This window comes from Microcebus murinus, chromosome 19 (genome assembly GCF_040939455.1).
Source record: "Microcebus murinus isolate Inina chromosome 19, M.murinus_Inina_mat1.0, whole genome shotgun sequence".
Lineage (NCBI taxonomy): Eukaryota > Metazoa > Chordata > Mammalia > Primates > Cheirogaleidae > Microcebus > Microcebus murinus.
Genome location: NC_134122.1, coordinates 45413083 through 45433418, shown reverse-complemented (window position 1 = coordinate 45433418; position 20336 = coordinate 45413083). Strand labels below are relative to the sequence as shown.

Here is a 20336-nt window from a genome sequence, read left to right as displayed (position 1 = left end):
ACAAAAATCTAGAAGAGAAAATATTCCCCACATAAAATAGTTCAGGCTTGAAATACAATTAGGTAATCAAATTTCAATCTTCCAGAATGAAAGTCTATTTTTAAAGCAATAATTAATACACTATATTGCACCTTACAAATCCCTTGCCAACTACCAGAACCTGTTTCTCCTTAACTTATTCTATCTCACTATTTTAAAAGTCTAAGAACTAAAAAATTATGACATAATAGTTAATACTAATACTCAGGAGATCTCTCCCTTGTACCCGACTACACATAACTACCACAGATTATATTTTTGTTATTTTTACTGTTTAGACAAATTGTATACCAATCATTTTAGAGATGTATGTCTCCCTGGAAAAATCTCAAGCGACTTAAAATAATAGTGATGCTATATTTCACAAATACGTCAGAATTCAATATATGAGAGTAATATGGGTAGGAAGTATTGGAAAATAGATATATTTAGTTTAACTCTGAGAGGCCTAATTTTCCAGTTCAGTTCTACTTAATTAAATAGCTCTATATGTTCTTCATTCTAAGATTTTTATCAACATTCTTTTTGAGAAAGAATAGTTAACCACATATACAAACATGTCTGACTGTGAAAACGAAGTTAAAGATAACTCTGTTGCTATCCGGAATCACAGAATCCATCATTGAACTGCATTTGCAATAGCTACAATTATAGTTATGTACATTCACTAACTGCAAATGGAACCAGGCATGGGCAGATGGACAAATCTATTTAGGAACACAGCATTTATGGCCAAAATATTCCTAAATTACCCCAAAATAAACGTCTCTTCTGGCCATCTTTTTATTCATTTCCACTACTTCTTATAATAAAACAAATTTGACTTTAGTTATTGACCTTTAATAACAAGATATAATTAATGAGTACAATCCGATCATAATTACAGTAAAGAACCTATGAAATAAAAGAAAAATTTACATATTTCTCTGGAACTTCTCTAGCTTTCAAACCACTGTCCACAAGTCAAATTATCTTTTACATATTTTTTAATGAATCAAAATAAGTATATTTTAGGTCATCATTATTCATTTCTACCCCAATACAGATTGATATCAAATAAAGAAATTCTGCCTCTGGGCTGAGCTGTCCTTGGATACCCTAGTTCCCTAAGGCACCAGCAATGACTTAGGGAGAGAACAGAGGGAGGTTAAAAGAATTTCTACATGATGATATTAACAAGATTTGATATAATAAAATGTTCTATGAACTTCAAAATGAGGAAATTATTTTTATCATTATATGCAAATAATTGCTCAATCCCACTATAATCAAGACAAATACAACTCTTCTTTATTAGGTAATATTTCTCATCCTCTAACCTATTTGTGACTCATTTTCTCCCTCAAGTAATGATCTGGCATCCATTTTAAGTTAATGTCACCTATGTAAACTGGCTATAAAAAGGGACACTCACAGATGTGTCCTTACTGCCATTACTACCTAGGAACAGTCCTGATATATTAACATTAAATCAAGAACAGCACCGTGTTTTCTCGAAAATAATAGAGTATCATATTTATTTTTCTTCAAGAAGACACCCTAGGGCTTATTTTCAGGGGATGTGTTTTGGTTTTTTTTAAGTACAGTACAACAATCTACATTTATTCAAATATAGTTAAGTTGTCTTCTTCTGGAACATCATCATAACTCTCCAAACCCCAAATTCCATCCTGAATTTCTTGCGATTCTATTTCCTTTAGAACCATTGGCCCCAATCTCTCATGTCAAGCAATAGAGCTCTCATGGGACAGATGGGAAGGGCTGCTCGTCTTCTTTACCGCTCCGTGACGAAATGCATGGGTTGTGCAGATATGCTGTGTAGCCACGCCCATCACTAGGGCTTATTTTCAGGATAGGGCTTATATTGCGCAAATGTTTAGAAATCCTGCTAGGGCTTATTTTATGGGTAGGTCTTATTTTCGGGGAAACATGGTACTTGGAAAGGAGGGGCAGGCTTCAACACGCACGCAGTAAGAAAGTCGGTCTGGAACAATATTAAGATATCTTTGAAATTTCCCCTAGTTTTCTCTACAATAATAACCAGTTATCTGAAGGATCTTCTTTGATCTAGTTTGGCCTCTCTCCTACAAAGTTTATGCTCTACCATGCTGTCATGTACATGCCCAGGGTCCCTCAAACTTTTCCATAATATCTGGCTAAATACTGCCTCTTCAGTTTAAATAATAAGGATAATAATAATAGCAACAACAATAAATTTATTGATCTCTTAGTATGTGTCAGGTATTTTACATGCACTTTCTTATTTAGTGTTTATAAAAGCCCTGGAAAGTAGGAGATAATATTTAAGCTGCATTTTACAGAGGGGAAAACCAATGTTTAAAGAAATTATGTCACCAGCACACATTACACGACTTGTAAGTGGCAGAGCAGAGTCCCTTAATCACAAATCCCTACAATGTCTGTAGACAGAGTTCTAGAATAACTTGGCCTAAGTCTTTCACTTAACAACGCAGGGACTGAAGAACCCCCATACTCTGGTATGGCCTCTTATAACCCCTAACTCCATATAAATATGTCACAGCATTTAACTCATCCACACCCCAGTCCTTTGGCTTCTATCACTAACTTCCCTGGTTCTGCACTGAACTAGCATTCTGACTCTCTTGCTGACGCTTCTTCTTCTGCCCACATCCTAAATATCAGTGTTCTATCAGAATCCATCCTCAGCCGTCTGGTTAGTCTATTCCAGGGCTTCTCAGACTTTTAAAAGCAATGCCCAAATTGGTAAACACATCCCTCTCTAATCACAGCTCCTCTCTCTCCATCTGAGTGAACATGATGGAAAGACATTCTTCAATATCCTCCATGCACTTGTAATTTATATCCAACCCAAGCTTTTTTCTAAATTAAATACTCAGAAATCCCAATTTCCTACTTGCCCCATGGACCCTCTGTACTCATCTGTATCCAAACTTTGGCTCCATCTTTCATACCAACCATGCACCATCTTCTGCAATCCTTAGCACTATCCATCTCCCCACCGAGTCTGAAGCATCAGACTGCCCTCGATTTCATACTTTCTCTTACAGCTCACATCTGGTTTGTGCCTAAACTCTCAAATTTTACCTAAAATACTTCTGGTTCAGGTACTCCTTTCCATTGTGATGTCACTCTCTGGGTTGAGGTTCTCATCTTCTGCTACATGAATTACTACAATTGGTTTGCCTCCCCCATCCCTTCCTAACCACCTCAGGGGAAAAGCCAGCCCATGGCAATGGCAGTGAGGACCCTTCTAAAGCTGAACAAACCACTCTCTCTTCCCTCCACCTTCCTCCTGATCACCCTGGAATAATAGCTATTCTCAGAATATACTGTCATCTCTCTGGCTTTTATGTTTATCCTTCTGTTTGAAATTAATGCCTTGAACCAAAATGCCTTTTAAAATCTCCCTTATCTTTTATATAAGCCCTACTACCACCATCAACGTCTTCTTCCTAACCTACCCAAAGCAGCATTTTCAGCTTAGGGTATGTTTCCAGGACCTGCATGTCTCTCTTTACTACAAACCAGGTCTGCCTTGTAACAGAAAGACCCAGTACCCAGGTCTCAGGGCAGTCTGCCCTAGGTTATATAGCTAGATAAACTATTATTAATTTTCTGAATGTTCCCTGTATCTTTTTATTAAATTACTATAATAAATGTGTATTAAATAACATTAGCCTAAATGTCCTTGTTAGTATTATGAGAAATGCCCACCAAAAGACTTAAAGATACATAACTAAGCATCTGCCTTCTCTCACTATACTCTTATTTATGTATTCATCGTCTATGTTCCTTGCTAATTCATGAGGCAAAACAACAATCAAATCATGCTAAATATTTTTATGGTTTTATTATATTTGTGTAGTTTTCCCAGTGGACTCAAACTATTTTAATCTTGTCCCAATGCCAAATAAAGTAACGTGAGAGTTATTTCACATAAAATATGAGGACAAGTGGTCAATTTTGTTATCTATGTTAATAAATGAGAGGTCATAGAAAAAGGTCCTGAAATTTTGCACATTTTGAGAACTCTGACATTGAAACTGAATTTGAGATTAAACATTTTAGAAAGAAAATTAATCAAAACTAATCAACATTTAATGAAGTCTTAAGTCATTTATTTATGTAATGTGTTCACTCCTCCCACTTTGTTTCATTCAATGTTTCGTGATGTTTTCTAATCATACAAAAATTTTGAGCTTTTCTATTGATAGGTAATAAAAAAAGAACATGAGAAAAAAAAACTTCTAGGGAGGCTAACAAATAGACCACTTCAGTGGACAAATGAACATCAGTGGTCCATCTTGTATTATGCTAATGGCCTGAACAGATATATCTTTAACTTTCAAAAAAATTAAATCAAGGGGAAAAAAAAGTGCCAGTCTCAGCAGGCTGGGCTCAGGTACCAACCTCCGTTGCTCTTCACCATGTTCTCCTGAAGGGACGGTCAGACATTCGTCCATGTGTCCGTGTAGCAACCTGAGGACATCCCCGCCAATCAGATACCCTGTAAGGATTAAAAAATCATTCACGTTTGGACTGTCATGGCCGATGCTGGCAGCCAGGCAGATCACCTGGTTCGATTGTCTACTTCCATAGACAGAGTAACAGAAGTCTAAGGAGGCTTATGCACCTCGCCAAGGTCACAGAGATGGATGGTGCCTGCTGCCCCTCTGAGTCCCAGGTTCTTCGGTCCCACAGTTAGGGATATTCCCACTAAAATACATGACCTCAACCACATAAAATCCTCCAATGAAGATACAAACATGTACAGGATCAGACTGGAACCTACGTGAGAATAACTAGAACATACACAGATACTTGCCCTGAAAAGCCCTTCTGCATAGACATCATTGTGATCCAGCCAGAAGACATGACCCCAGACAATGAGAAATACTGACATTAGCCTAACTGAGCAATATTCTCAGGCCAAAAATAATAATAATAATATCGGAGAAAATAACCCCTACAAACCTAGCACACAAAACACACACAAACAAGTAAAAACTAACATCAGCATAATACTAAGGAAAGATAAATCTTAACATAAGCTTCACTTTTAAATAGCAATCGAAACCAGATTCTCAAATGTCATGTATCCGCACTGCAAACTATTTTGACACGAAAAAAGCTCTAATTAACAATCAGCTCATTATCACAATTCCAAAGATGACTGTCAACTCTGCATCAAGGACGAGCCCTCCAAGGGAAGTGGAGTTGTTACCTTGGGCTGCTTCGCTTCCTGAGCTGATTGGGGCCACGCTCCAGAGGGTCTGCTGGAAAGCGGCGTCCACGTGCAAGCTGCCGTTGCCGTAAGACAAGTGCTGCGGCGAGAGGCAAAAGGAGACGTCGCTTCAGGCTCTGGTAAGTCTTAACATGTGAGGGCTTCTAGCAACTCAAACTTAACACTGAAGATTTGGAAATGTCTATGGAGGACATCTATTTCAACCCTCTCATTCAAAACTCAAAAAAAAAAAAAAGGTAAGAAAAAATTAAATAAAAGTTCCTAATTGACTTTAGGTATTTTTCACCTTCATTCTAAGAGTTATTAACTTAAGTCTGTAATCACAAATGCACAAATGATTATACTAAATAAATATATTTATAAAAAGAGACTATTTCTGTTTTAAAGAGTATAGACGGATGAAATGGTACATAAGGTGGGTACTTATACTTAAAATTATAACTAAGTTTCCTATATATCACACTCCAAGAGTTTTTTCACAATGGAGTAGGTGAAACCTACTGGACCAATTTTATGGAGTCTTTTAGGAACTACTATCTGCAATTTGATATAATGGTGTTAGACAGTGATGTTCTCTGATAGTAATCTACAACCAGCACAATAAATGTCTTCCAAAATTCAGACATTAACTAATTTCAGATTTTCCTTCTTAAAAATAGAAACGTATTAAAATAATATCATGTCTAATATCTTTGACGGCCATAAGATTTAATTACCAAATGTTAACTAAGAAAAACAAAATTATTAATATAGACAAATACCTTGCTTATGTAACTAATCATTACTTGGCTGCCTCTAGAATTTCAAACATACACAGAACAACCACCTGTTTTCTTGGAGTCTTCTCAGTAAACATCACCAATATCCCTGCAATGTTTCTCAACACTTTGCCAAGGCTGGTGATAGCAGACCAGAAATTTCTCAGAATACTGACCATTCTAATAATAGTTAAATAAAGACCAGTCATAGCCTAAAGTAGCCACCTTAGTTATACTCTGTAGGACTTTAAACATCTTAAGGGTTTCTTTTACCTAAATATACTATTCTCAAGTCACCAGTAAGAATAGGTGTTTCATTTTCCTTGTCTTAAAAATAAAGCCAAAGAAACTTTTGACATTGTTGTACCATATATATAGTTATCTTAACAGTAATTTTTCTAATCAATAAAATATATCAGCTTATCAGTTGATATATCAGATTTAGAAATAATTTGCTCTTACCCTCCCCCCTCAATCTCAGCTGCCTGATTTTTACAACCTCTTCTTTAACTTAGTCTGTCATTCTTATACACAGTCCCAGCTGAGATTCCTTTATTGAGTCAATTTCTTCTCCAATATGTTAAAAATTCTTTAATTGTTTACAAATAAATCAAATTGCATCCGCTTCAACAAACAAGCAAATTATATCTTCTTTTATAGCAATTATCACGCAATGTAATTTTAGGGATTATTTTTCTTTCTCCATCTTGTAAGCTACCCGACACAGGTTCACAGCTGTATTCCTAGCATCTAGCCATGTTATTCAATCAATAAGAATGCAGAGACGCCAACCAAACCTTTAAAATCACGGTAGCATAAACTGAAAACAAATATTTTAAGTTATTCCATAAACCATCCTACTTCAATGATTTCATGAAAAAAGAGTACCCACATACATACACACACAAATATTATATACTGTCTCTAAACAAGTTTATACATACATTGATTGGATTTGGGTTGTGTATTAACAATGTTAATATGTTAAATATAAATATTTAAAATATACCAAAATTTTTATAAGTCAGTTTAGGAAGAAATCTCATGATTGGAAGTGGGCTGGGGCCTCTGGCCCTCAAAGAATTTCTGATAGTGGGGATGGATGATGAAGAGAAGAGTGTAACAACCAAAGGGGCAGAGATGTGGGGACATAAAGTACAGCTGAGAGGTCTGTCTTTGGAGCTGGCACACACACTTAGAGCTAGTATGAGCGATAGGCCCGCAAAGGCTGGTGCCAGACAACAGACCTTATATTTTATGCAGTGAGGAGTTACTGTAGTGAAAAAATTAATGAGAGGGTGGGAAGGTTTAAAAAGGCAATTTTCAAATTGCATCTAATCCTAACAATACATGATAAATAAAAGAGAACCATAAGAATATGAAAATTTGTCTATGGTAGAAAGCTCTAAATATATCCTTAAGATCTTATTACAGTCATATAAAGTTATCTAAATAAGTTACTGTCTTCTAAAGAAAACTCTCTACTTTGAATGTTTCTATTTAATTTTTCTGCTTAAAGAGCAAAGGAAAAATCTGAGTAATAGCAACATCAAGTCAGGCCCATGGTATTAAATATTCAGAACACAACAACAGTTTCAGGCGCAGTGGTTCACACCTATAATCCTAGCACTCTGGGAGGCCGAGGCCGGTGGATTGCTCAAGCTCAGGAGTTCGAAACCAGCCTGAACGAGACCCTGTCTCTAGTAAATATAGAAAGAAACTAACTGACCAACTAAAAATATATATACAAAAAATTAGCCGGGCATGGTGGCGCATGCCTGTAGTCCCAGCTACTCAGGAGGCTGAGGCAGTAGGATCACTTGAGCCCAGGAGTTTGAGGTTGCTGTGAGCTAGGCTGATGCCACGGCACTCGCTCCAGCCTGAGCAACAAAGTGAGACTCTGTCCCCCCCCCCAAAAAAAAAACACAACAGTTTCAGTTACTGAAACTAAGATGAGTTGTCCTCATCTAGCAAAAATAGATGTTGGCAGAGGTTGAAAGCAAAGTAGGCCTAAGGCTGAAAGATGTAACCACAGTGGAATTTACATAATAATATGGTAGCATCAATCCACCAGCAGCAGTAGAGGGGCTTTGGGCACCATCTGATCCCTGGCCTCACCTTGATCTAATGGTGGTGCTTTACAAGCTCTACTAATATGCACATGAATCATCAAAGGATCTTGTCAAAAAATGTAGACTTGAACTCAGAAGAAGTCTGTGTGTGTGGTGGTAGGGGAAATCAACCAAGACATTAAATGACAGAAGCACAAAAATCCCAGAAATAGAAGGGACGTTATAGATCACCTCTCAGAAATTCTTAACCTGGAGTCCACAGAAGAAAACTTCCATTTCCTTTGTAATCCTATGTATTTATTTTGTGCATTTAAAAGTATTATTATGATGAGATCAATAAGGTTTTTCAGACTGCAGTAGGAATTGATGACACAAAAACTTTTAAGAATCTCTGATTTCAACCTTATCTGATGTAATTTTTCACTCATTTATTTCTCTCTTATTCAATTATCAAGGACTGGGCCCTGGTGATCCAACATTCCGAATAAATTATCATCCAGGGACAGGAAACACAAGTAAACAGGTCATATTTCCCCTCAGGCTTTAGTTGTTTCTTCCAGTAAAAACAAAATGAGGGGCCGGGCACTGTGGCTCATGCCTGTAATCCTAGCTCTTGGGAGGCCGAGGCGGGCGGATTGCTCAACGTCAGGAGTTCGAAACCAGCCTGAGCAAGAGTGAGACCCCGTCTCTACTATAAATAGAAAGAAATTAATTGGCCAACTGATATATATATAAAAAAAATTAGCCGGGCATGGTGGCACATGCCTGTAGTCCCAGCTACCCGGGAGGCTGAGGCAGAAGGATCACTGGAGCCCAGGAGTCTGAGGTTGCTGTGAGCTAGGCTGACGCCACGGCACTCACTCTAGCCTGGGCAACAAAGCGAGACTCTGTCTCAAAAAAAAAAAAAAAAAAATGAGGGCCATAGAAATAGATGCTCTTTCCAAATGTAGTATCACTCTATGATTCCATCACCTGAGCCACAGAGAGGGGGAAAAAAGGCTCCAGTGAAATTAATCAAAAATGAATTGGTTGATATAATAAATCAGTCAACAATATTTATGATCATCTGTTTAAATTATTTTTATGCATCTTGAAGCAATTCAGCAATTTATTATGGAATCAAAACACCTTTGTATTTCTTATCTTAGAGGGGGGATAGGAGAAAAATAAATTTTTTGAACCCTATAATAGCTTTCTTTTAAGCATTTCTCATCACTCTTTAGATGAAAAGGTTCTGCTTTTCCTAATTTATTTTCAATCAGTTATTTATTGTTGATGTTTACATGGATCTTAACATTTCCATCTGTTTCTTAGGTGGCCTGATCAACAGTTGGAAATCAACATTTCCAATGCAAACAGTTCAATCCATGGATTGAAAACGTTTGTGTATAACAGAGTGATTTCACACCTAACACACATTAAAAAAATGGTTTTGTATGCTTGACTTTGTTTAGTTTGAAATGAATTCACAGTCAATAATACCTACTTGGCCATGTTTTCTCTATTTTTAATTGTGTATTTCTCTTAAGCTGCTTTGCTAAAGCCTTCTTTAAAAGAAAACAAAATTTCCCACATGGGCAAAATAATTTCTTCCCTTTTGGATATCCTGAAAAGAGGATTAAGACATCTTTTTATATTAGAATATAAAACAGCAAAAATGAGAAAAGGCATTGTTTGGGCGAGGAGTTTATAATCATTTTGAGAGATAAGATCCTTTATTCCTTGGAAATCATGCCCCACTGCCCAACACAAAGCAGACAATGGGGGAGCGGTTCTGGTGGAGCCTGGGGCTCCAGGTGCCGGCCATGGTGCTCTCACCCACCCATAAGGCAGCTCCTGGGAGGACAGGATGAAAGTCAGTCCTTTAATCAGTTTTAATCAATTTAGCATTCCAGCAGTTGTAAGCTTTATTAGTATACCCAATACACAATCAAACAGTTTAACCTGAGCTTAACCATCACTGTTAGTGAAGGAAAAATAGTTCTTTGGTCAATAGACACCAATGACTGAGGAACTATAAAGTCAATGACTGAAAATGTTTATTTTTAGTGGTTAGTTTCATCTAATTTATTTTTAGACACATTTTTTAAACTTATTTATTTTTAACCATGCCAGTGTCTTCTCAGAACACAAATCTTGCTTTCAAATGATAGATTTTTTTTTTTTTTTTTTTTTTTTTTGAGACAGAGTCTTGCTCTGTTGCCCTGGGTAGAGTGCAGTGCTATCATTATATATAGCTCACTACAACCTCAAACTCCTGGGCTCAGGTGATTTTCCTGCTTCAGCCTCCCAAAGTAGCTAGGACTACAAGCACATGCCACCATGCCTGGCTAATTTTTTCTATTTTTGGCAGAGGCAGGGTCTTGCTCTTGCTCAGTCTGGTCTTGAACTCCTGACCTCATATAATCCTCCTGCCTCAGCCTCCCACAGTGCTAGGATTATAGGCAGAAGGCACTGTACCCAGTGCAAATGACAGATCTTTATTTAAGGTCATCTATAACGTTCCCCTCACTCTTTTTTCCTCGCCTTTCTCTTCCTTTGGTTAAATTTCTATAGTTTCTTTAACTACTCTTCATAGGCACACAACTCCCAGGTGAATAATGAAAGTAACTTACTAAGCAATTTTTATGTGCTGTTCTCAGAGCTAACAGCTTTGTTGGATTTAAGCAGTTAATGCCCATAACATCCCTATGGGTTAAGTTCCTTATTATCCCCCGTACTGCAAATGAAGAAACTGAGGGTTTCCAAAGGTTACCTATTAAGCCAGGCTCATACTTGCCAGGCTGTATACTAATGAATGAATATAATGCACAACCCATCTTTAGTTTTTCAGGATTTAGTATATAGATTATTCCAGCTGCCTTTGTCTATTCCGAAGTCCTTTCACTACCTTACTTCTTGATCTTTCATTTTCTATAGATTCTTTTTGCCTAGTCTACTATATAAGTCCTTGAATCCATACCATAGTACTCTATATACCCACTAACATTCCAACCACAGTAGGAATGTTAAATAACAATTAACTATCCCTATAACCCATAAGAACTTCTTTCAGCATCTCCAACATATACTGGGACACGTATTTACTGTCCTAGAGTATTCTCATACAGCCCCATATGTGTTTGGTTTGCTTTTCCACTAATTCTTGGAGGGCAGAAACCATGTGTCATATGTCCTTGGTCTTTCCAGTTATTTCTACTACATATTAAGTCCACAGATATGAACAATAAAGACAATGACTTCATTACAAACTGAAAGTGAAATTTTAACAATCTGGTTACATAGAGCTCTTCTGTAGCTCTATATAAAAAGTTACCAGGAAAGAGAACTTAAATAATTGGCTCAAATGTAGTTTGGAGATTATCTGTGAATTTTAATTAATCATGAGGTTTATTTCATTCCATAGAGGTTAACCTCATGATCATTATTACTATTGCTTTCATTTATATAGTGCTTTTTAGTTCAAAGTATATTCAAATTCATTATCTCATGGCTTCCTCACGATAAACTTGGCAATACATATCGTGATTAGCATCAACTTCATTATACAAAGGAGGAAGCCAGAGTTCAGAGAATTACATGACTTGCTCAGGCAGGTAGCTGTAGAGTTGATACAGAAGTCCTGACCTCGTGAGGTCTGAATTTCCTGTTCCTTCAGCACATGATGATGCCATCCTGTCAAACAAACTCTGATACATAGTGGAAAGTACAAGCCATACAACAATAATAACAATAACAAAACGTATAGTTATGTCAAAATCAAATTAAAATATGTGCAGAATTTATATTTTGAAAAGTGTGCACAAGTTATTTCTACTGCTATTGATTTCTAACTGCAGATCAAAACGCACAACGTTACTTTAACCCACACAGCACATTGCACATAGCAAGGGCTTAATAAATGCTTATTTTATCAGCTGTATAACCGTATTGTCCTAGAAATTTGCATGATAACTATTTCCAACTACAGGGACAAAAGTAGAGAAATGCTTCAGGCCTCCTTATAGCTGTGAACATCAGGTGCCCCATTTAATTTAATAGCTCTTGTCAGTTACACAAGGCACCCTTACACCATTTCACTGTCTTCATCATTACCTCTCTCCAAAAAGCAAGTGAAAGAAAACCGTTATTCCTAGAAATGTTTTAAATCTGGAACTAAATGTATTGGTAAACCAAAACTGACTTACAACAAGAACAAACTCACTGTATTTCATGTTTATAGAACAAAGTGGTACCAAACTCTTACTTTACCCTAAACCAGTTACACACAAGTAACCTCTTGATTTACGGCAGTGGTAATAACCTTTCTATAATCCAGTATGTGCTTAACTGCCACATGCTCTATTTCTGATTTTTGTTTCAATCATCATCCACTATAATGCCTGAGATTTTTTTATGTGGATACCGATATAAAGTTTATAATGCCCCATTTTATATTTGTTTAATTACTTTTTCAACCTTAAAGTTAAAAGAATATTTTGAATTGGAATCCTTTATACCTTCATTGATTTCAATCTTCTCCAAACTTCTGTGTAGGATTAAACTTTAACAAAACTGCTGCTTACTAAATAAGTTAATTTAAATGCATTGGCCCACCACAAAAGTAATGAAATACATTCAATGATTAAACATAAACTTCTTTCTTCATTCTCCCATTTCTAGTCGTTACCCTTTGAAATGATTCAATGTCAACAATAGACCTAAGCTGTTTTATAATTTTGTCTAATTCTCCTAACATGACAAGTTAACATGACAAGTGTCTCTTAGTAATAATTTGCTTTCATAAATATCAAAATAGGTAATCACAACTTCATTACTATAGCCTTTCCATCAGGAACAAAATAAAGGCCATGAAATTCTGAATTCCTGATTATACTGCATTTACATTCCATTGACAAAATAATTCAAGAAAAGGCACTATCAATATCATGAACATGCATATCAAGGTCACGAGGGAAGCCCACACACACAGACCTGGTAAGCCACATTTCCACTCAGGTCACGTTATTCTCCTATTTAGGAACTTATTTATAATTCATCTAATAGAAATACATGCTTGTTAAAAAAAAAAAAAAGAAATACATGCTTGTTTATAAGCAATTTTCCTAGATAATTTGCAATATAAACCTTAAAGAGACCATTTATTGACCTGTCACTTATCACATCAGCAAGTGCATGACCCTACTTTCCACACTTACCAAGTACCTTTCAGAGGACACACTAACTAAGATGAGGTCATCGCCGACGCGTACTTTTTCCCCTTCTGATCGCTGCTTAGAGGCAGGGTGTATGGTCCACCAACAAGCCTCACCTGCAGAGAGATTGAAACACAGTGAAGTGCCTCTTAATTAAAATCTATTCACTCTGCCAGTGACTCCATTCACACAACTTTCAGAAATTTGAAATTTAATGCAAATTAATCTCATAGACCATGAAATCAAAAGAATTAAGCCCAGTTAGTTTAGGAGAAGACATACTGAAAAGCAAAGGTTCTTCCCATAGAAACTGGGTGTGACATTTTGGAAAGGTTGGTGTCTTTTTCCCCCACTAAGAACTGCTTATAAATAAAAAGCATATTTATTTATACCCACATAAGACTAATTTCACCACTCATGCTGATCTGATTTCATTGTTTATACAATCACATCATTACTCTGTTCACATTGCTTTCTATAAAAACATCTAGTTGGTTGCCACTTAATCTTCATAAGGACTTGGGGTTTTGTGATGTAACAGCTATAACAATTTTTTTAAAAAAATTCTGGCCAGGTACAGTGGCTTACGCCCATAATCCCAACCCTTTGCGAGGCTAAGGTGGGAGGATCACTTGAGGCCAAGAGTTTGAGACCAGCCTGGGCAACATAGCAAGACCCAGTCTCTATAAAACATTAAAAAATTAGCTGGGCATCATGGCTTGCACCTGTAGTCCCAGCTACTCGGGAGGCTGAAGCAGGAGGATCACTTGAGGACAGGAATTCAGGGTTGCAGTGAGCTATGGTCACAAAACTGCACTTCAGCCTGGGCAACAGAGTGATACCTCATCTCTTAAAAAATTTAAGAATTAAGAAAAAACTCTCAGTACTTTTTGGGGATGCTGATTCAAAAAAGGATACAGAGTGTTGCCATCTAAAATTTTACTATCGTGTCCCTTTTTTAACCTTGTTTTTGTTATTTTAAATTGTGGTGGTTTCTAAATCTAAGGGTAAGATCTTGGACAATCCTATTACAGAAGGACCCATCATAAAATATGTGGGTATTCATTAAATCAAGTAATTTCTTCCAGGACAAGTCAAGTGTAAGCCTCAGGAACTGTGTGTCTATTCTTCACTCTGCAGTCCTGTCACCCAAGATATATGCTTAAGCAAACACTTCTTCAATCTGTTCACAGTTCCTTGTAAAGCCTAAATGTAACTTCTACCCAGAAATGAGAACAATGTTTTAGTTATATGTCATCTAGTATTTATCATTCTCTTCCTTTATTCAGCTTTATTATTTTTCCATAACACTTTTCTTTTCTTAACTATGAAACAATTCCCCAATGCCAGAATGTAAGTTCCATAAAAGTGGGAACTTTGTGTGTTTTCTTCACTGGGGTTTCCCCAGCTATGACTAGCATATTGTCGGCACTCAATAAAAATTCATTCTGCATGAATGAGAAAATGAATCATCAAACAATATTCCTTAAGCATTTTCACAGTTAGCATGTAATCTGTGCCTTGAGCTGCTTTTCTTATACAAACCATAGTCTTACTTGAATGTCATCTGGCAGAATTCTTTATCTTCATTCACCCAATTAACATTTTTACGAGTGGAGGTAATTTTTTATTCATTCACTCAACATTTATAGTGCCCCCCAACCCCCGTATTAGCCAATCATTGCTTTATCGGCTGGGGAAACATCAATAAACAAGGAAGAAAAAATTATCTGGCTTGTGAGTTTAATTCTGATGAAGGTAAAAATGATAGGTAAAATAAATAATTGAGTAATTCAGGAGAAGTAGAGAGCTCTGAGCAAAAACAAAGTAGCAAAAGGGAATCAGGATGTAGCACAAAGGACTGACTTGCTTTACTGTTTTGACTATTACATAATCATCGCGGTGTATGAAAACAAGTTCTAGATCATGTCTGTCTTTTACTTCTTTTAAAGAAAGAACCTAAGTACTGAGGACTTTCTCATTTAACTGTGTGCTGAATGTATTAATTACAATAAGAAAAATGAAAAACTAGCAAAAATATAGAGGTATAACTGAGCCCATTTAAAATTAAATAAAAATCAGAGTAATACCTTTATCTTTTTGGTGCCTGGGAGTTTGGGGCTTTTTTGTACAAGATGATGTGTCTGTCTATCAAAAAATTAATTAGGTTGATAAACATAGCTTTATTCTTATTCATTTCATTATGAAAAACAGAAAATATGGGAAAGTATTTTAAACAGGGGGAGGAGGGTGAGAGAATAGCTTAATTTCATCCCTGAAAGGACCAACTTAATAAAAGTTAAACTATTTCCTTCCGTTCTTTTTTCTACTTGGTCTTTAATTTATTTTTAATTCAAAAGTCATACATTTTCATTGTAAATGATGAAAACGGTAAATCTGTACAGAGGTATATAAAGTCCTCAGAGCACTGAGAATAAGAACTAAAGCCTGTGTTCGACTATTTTGAGTCTCCAAAAGGAAAATGTGTTAATATATACATTTTTGTTTCGAAAATATGGAAATGCGTTTGGACAGATTCTCTGCCAGGGGGCAGACAAATGAAGGAGACGTTCATTCGGGGCCTTTTTATTTGAATGTTGACATTGAATATGTTACATTTTTAGACTTAAAAGTATTTTTAAGATGAAAGAGATATACAATATTACTTCATAAGCTAATCAATACACATTGATATGGTTAACACCCAGCAAATCATGTAGTACTGTTTTTCTATCCAAACGCACAAGAAGAATAAGGTTTGAAGCCTAGTTTAAACTCCCAACTAATTATATGGGAATAACCAATAGTAACAATAGACACTTCCTTCTTTTACTAAAAACTTTCATTAGAAAGTCATTCCTTTCTTTTTCCAGACTCCATCCATGAGAACATCCATCTCATGCATCATGTCTCCTGACTTCTTCCAGTCCAACCCCTGCGAGGCTCTCTCTGAACACAGCTTCATCACAGCTCCTGGTGCTCACCTGTAGTGTCCTCTTGCAAGCCAACATCAAAAGCCAGTTTATCAGTTGAAGACCGGGAGGTGGACAGGCAGCATAGATACTAAAAAACATAGAATCAGTGGTTGTCATTAAACGCTCATGTCATGACAGAGTCTTATTCTGACATGTAATTTGGTATCCTTCTACCTATGCTGTATCAATCTTTTCTTAAAAACCTGAATGTTTCTGTGAAAAGCCCAGAATTTTAAATGCCTGTGGAGCAAAACAGCACTTGCACAGCATGAAGAGCAATGTTCAAAAGGAAATGTGGTCTTTTTTCCTTTCATAGAAGACTAACGAAATGTGCTCTGTCAGTACAAGAAGACAAGTAAATGGGGATGTGTTTGTACATCTCTTACTTCATGTGATATTCATTATCATCAGCAAAAGTACAGCATAATCTGACAGTTAGAAATCTTTCTCCCAAATAGAAATTTGAAAATTACTCACTTTTACCTTTCAGTTTTGTTCTCACTTTAAAAATTTTAACTCCTTGAAATCAATCCAGAATTGACTTTGGTGTGCAGCATGTCATGTCACTAAAATGAAGCTTTACCATGTGTGTACACATGTGTATATGTTTCCCTAAAAGGAATCAAATTCTCACACCACCACCATCGCCCTACTCTTCCCACCCTTAGGTTTTCCTAACTATATATTTTTTGGACCTAATGCTTAGAATTACTTTTCAGTCCAATTCTCTTATCCGCACCCCAACTTCGACAACTTTGCAAAGTGTTGTAAGAATGAAGATGAATGTAGTAGGATCTCAACATACACTACCATCTTCACCAAGCAAGTGCACTGCCGGCAAGCACAGGAACACTGCAGAGGGTCCCCAGAGACAATTCTGGGGACTGAGCAAGCCTAGACTCTACCTGCTCCAGAATCACTGGACAACTAATGCAATTAGTGGAAATTTCTTACTATAGCATAGGGCCCATCCAGATAAGTACATGGTGTGAGTGTGAGAAGACAGGAGATGAACCAGTCAGGGGCGGATGTGCTGGCATAGTAGGTGGAAATCATTGCCAGGGGGCTGTGAGATCAAATTGACCTAAGGACTCTGATTCTATCTCTTGAGTACAAAGCACTAGCTTGTCAGGGTTATAGGAAAGAGGTTTCAAGGGTCCCCAACACTGCTTTTAGCCAGTGCCAGAGTGTGACTCTGACCTCAGAACGGGCAGCCTATGATTGTTCCTGAGGTTTATAGACTTTAGATCTAAACTGTGTTAAATGTGTGCCTTTATGAGAGAAAAAGTAATGACTTTACAAGACTCAGATTCCCAGGTAAAAACATAAGGTGATTCCTATTACAGAACTAGACACTGCAATTATTAGCATACACTTTCTCCTTTAATGTTCACAGCAACTCTGAGGTAGATACTATAATTCTCCACTAAATGTTAATTAAATTCCATGGGGGCAACAACTTGATCTTATTCATTATTACATCCAGCCTGTAGAACAGTACATAGCACACAGATGCTAAATCATATTTATTGAATGAATGGATGAAATTTTCATGTGCAATTACAGGCTTAAAGAGGTGCAGAAAAGTAGTCCAGCATGTGGCAAAGTGAGACTGAACCCAGATCTAATAACCAAGTTCAGGATCTTAACCCACCTAGTAAGTATAGAGAGTAGTTTCCTTAAAACAGAGCCTCACATTTATCTTTCATGCAGTTTATGTGTTTTGATTGCAACGGAAAATGGAATTCTTTCCAGGAAATCTTAATGTGTGTTGCTCTATACAAACAAGTTGTTTTTACATATTTATCTTGTATCCAGCCACTTTATCAAACTGCTTTATTTCATATCTTGCGATGTCAGGCAAAACTTCCAGAACATTGTTACAAAGCGATGATACAAAATATATTCTTATATTGGTTTATTTGTTTATTTTAATTTAGTTAATTTTATCAGGAATGGCTTCAGTGTTTCACAATTATGATGCTGGCTATTGATTTGACATTGATATTCTTTATCATAGAGAAAATAATCATTAATACTTAGTTTTACCAGGAATGAGTGCTGAGTTTTATTGAAGACCTTTTTAAGCACTTGCCAAGATGATCAACAATTTTTTCTCATTTGACCCATTTATGTGATATAACACATTAATAGAAATGATAATTTTAAATCATCATTAAAATCATGCCTATACTTTTCCTATACTTCTCTTCCTATACTTCTGAATTCTTTTAATTTGACAGTTAAAATCAGATTATCACATTAATATATATGCTTGAGATCAACAATTTGTGCACTTTTATTGGATATTAGTATTGGGACTATATGTAGTCTCCTGCTCTAGAAAAATTTACATAATAACTTGGTAATTATCTCCTTTTAAAAATGAATGACGAGTTATAATTATATAGCCACTAAAATTATGTTGATGAACAATTTAAATAATATGAAAAATGCTTATGTTATAATAATATATTTTGAAAATAAGGATATAAATCTGGTTATGTACTAACATCTCAGTTACATTAAAAAAATTTTAAGAAAAGATTGATTTTCTTTTTTAAAGGCTCCAAGAGCTTTTTCTTATTAGTGTAATCAAAGAACTTTTTATTCTTTTACATCCAAACCTCTTAGAATAAATACTTATTGCTTTTATAATTCAATAAAGCTTTTAAAACAATGGAATGAAACTTGTATGTATTTTTACATATTTTATATGCAGTTGCCCTTTAAACAATATGGGTTTGAACTGCATGGGTCCACTTATACAGATTTTCTTCTGCCTCTGCCACCCGTGAGACAGCAAGACTTACCCCTCCTCTTCCTCCTTCTCCTCAACCTATGCAGTATAAAGATGCAAAGATGAAGACCTTTATGATGATCCTCATAATGAACAGAAATATATTTTCTCTTCCCTATGATTTTCTTAATATTTTCTTTTCTCTAGCTTACCTTATATGATACAATATATAATACACATAACATATAAAATACATGCTAATCAAGTGATTATATGTTATCAGTAAGGTTTCCAGTCAATAGTAGCCTATTGGTAGTTTAGTTTGGGGAGAGTTAAAAGTTATCGATAATCTTTAACTGCATAGGGAGTTCACATTCCTAACCCGCACATTGTTTAAGGGTCAACTGCATATATAATATGTAAAAATATAATGTCTCTATAAGATATATAAAAACATATATATTGAGTTTTCGTTAATATATAGGAGGTAAAAAAATTAGAAAACCATGCATGAGGAAAGTCCAGTGGATAACTGGGTGAAAGAAGGAACTGACGTGGAGTGGAGAAAGAAAGAGAACACCTTGTTAAGAAAGAAAAGAAGTTAGTGAGTAGAACTGACATTGGAGTTCACAGGTAGATTTTTAAATCTTATCTCTTAGTAAAGATACTTTAATGCTTTAATAAATGAACCACTTAAAACAAAATCAGAAAAGAGAAATAATTCTTACTTGACTTATACCTCTCTCCTCCTAAAACCACTCTATCAAAAATAAGATTAAAAATAGGAGTAATATCATGACAGAACTGAAGGACCTTAAAGGTCATCTAAGCTACCTGTCATCTTATAAATGAGAAAACTAAACAGGACACAAATATATTACATCCAAGCTCATTAAAACCATTGCTGAAATGATATCACTGTTTCCTGGCCATCCCCAAATGTATCCGCATGACCATATGACAGATGAAATCCCAATGTCTACTCACCATGCCACTATAGGAGTGGCGCAGCAATATGGCATGTCCATAGAGGAGTGTTCGATGACCTCCACCTTGAGCAGTCTGCATGAAGAAGAGAAAGGAAGGGGAGAGAAGAAAAAAACACAAAAGAGTGATTTAACTAAGTCAATAAAATGCTGTCTTGCTCTCAAGGGAAAGTTTAGCAGGAAAGTATACAGCAAGAGCTATTGAACACAAGCACAGTGCTGTGGAAATAATGCTTAAATTGGAATAAAACTATCAAGAAAACATCCGCTGTGGGGTTAGCATTTGATCTAGCTCTTGGAGAATAAACTTGATTTTAGCCAAG

General features: G+C 36.0%; 1 protein-coding gene across 5 annotated transcripts in view; it reads right to left on the bottom strand.

Annotated features, from left to right (window-relative positions):
- The window catches only part of RYR2 (ryanodine receptor 2), a 644030-nt gene that overhangs the window by 347839 nt on the left and 275855 nt on the right, over positions 1-20336 (bottom strand). For all 5 annotated transcript variants that reach the window (XM_075995501.1, XM_075995503.1, XM_075995502.1 and 2 more), the window contains 5 exons: positions 20015-20089; positions 16297-16375; positions 13316-13428; positions 5267-5366; positions 4453-4549 (listed from right to left, as the gene is read on the bottom strand). In XM_075995501.1, the coding sequence (XP_075851616.1) occupies positions 4453-4549; positions 5267-5366; positions 13316-13428; positions 16297-16375; positions 20015-20089 (464 nt within the window). The remainder of the gene's footprint in view (positions 1-4452; positions 4550-5266; positions 5367-13315; positions 13429-16296; positions 16376-20014; positions 20090-20336) is intronic.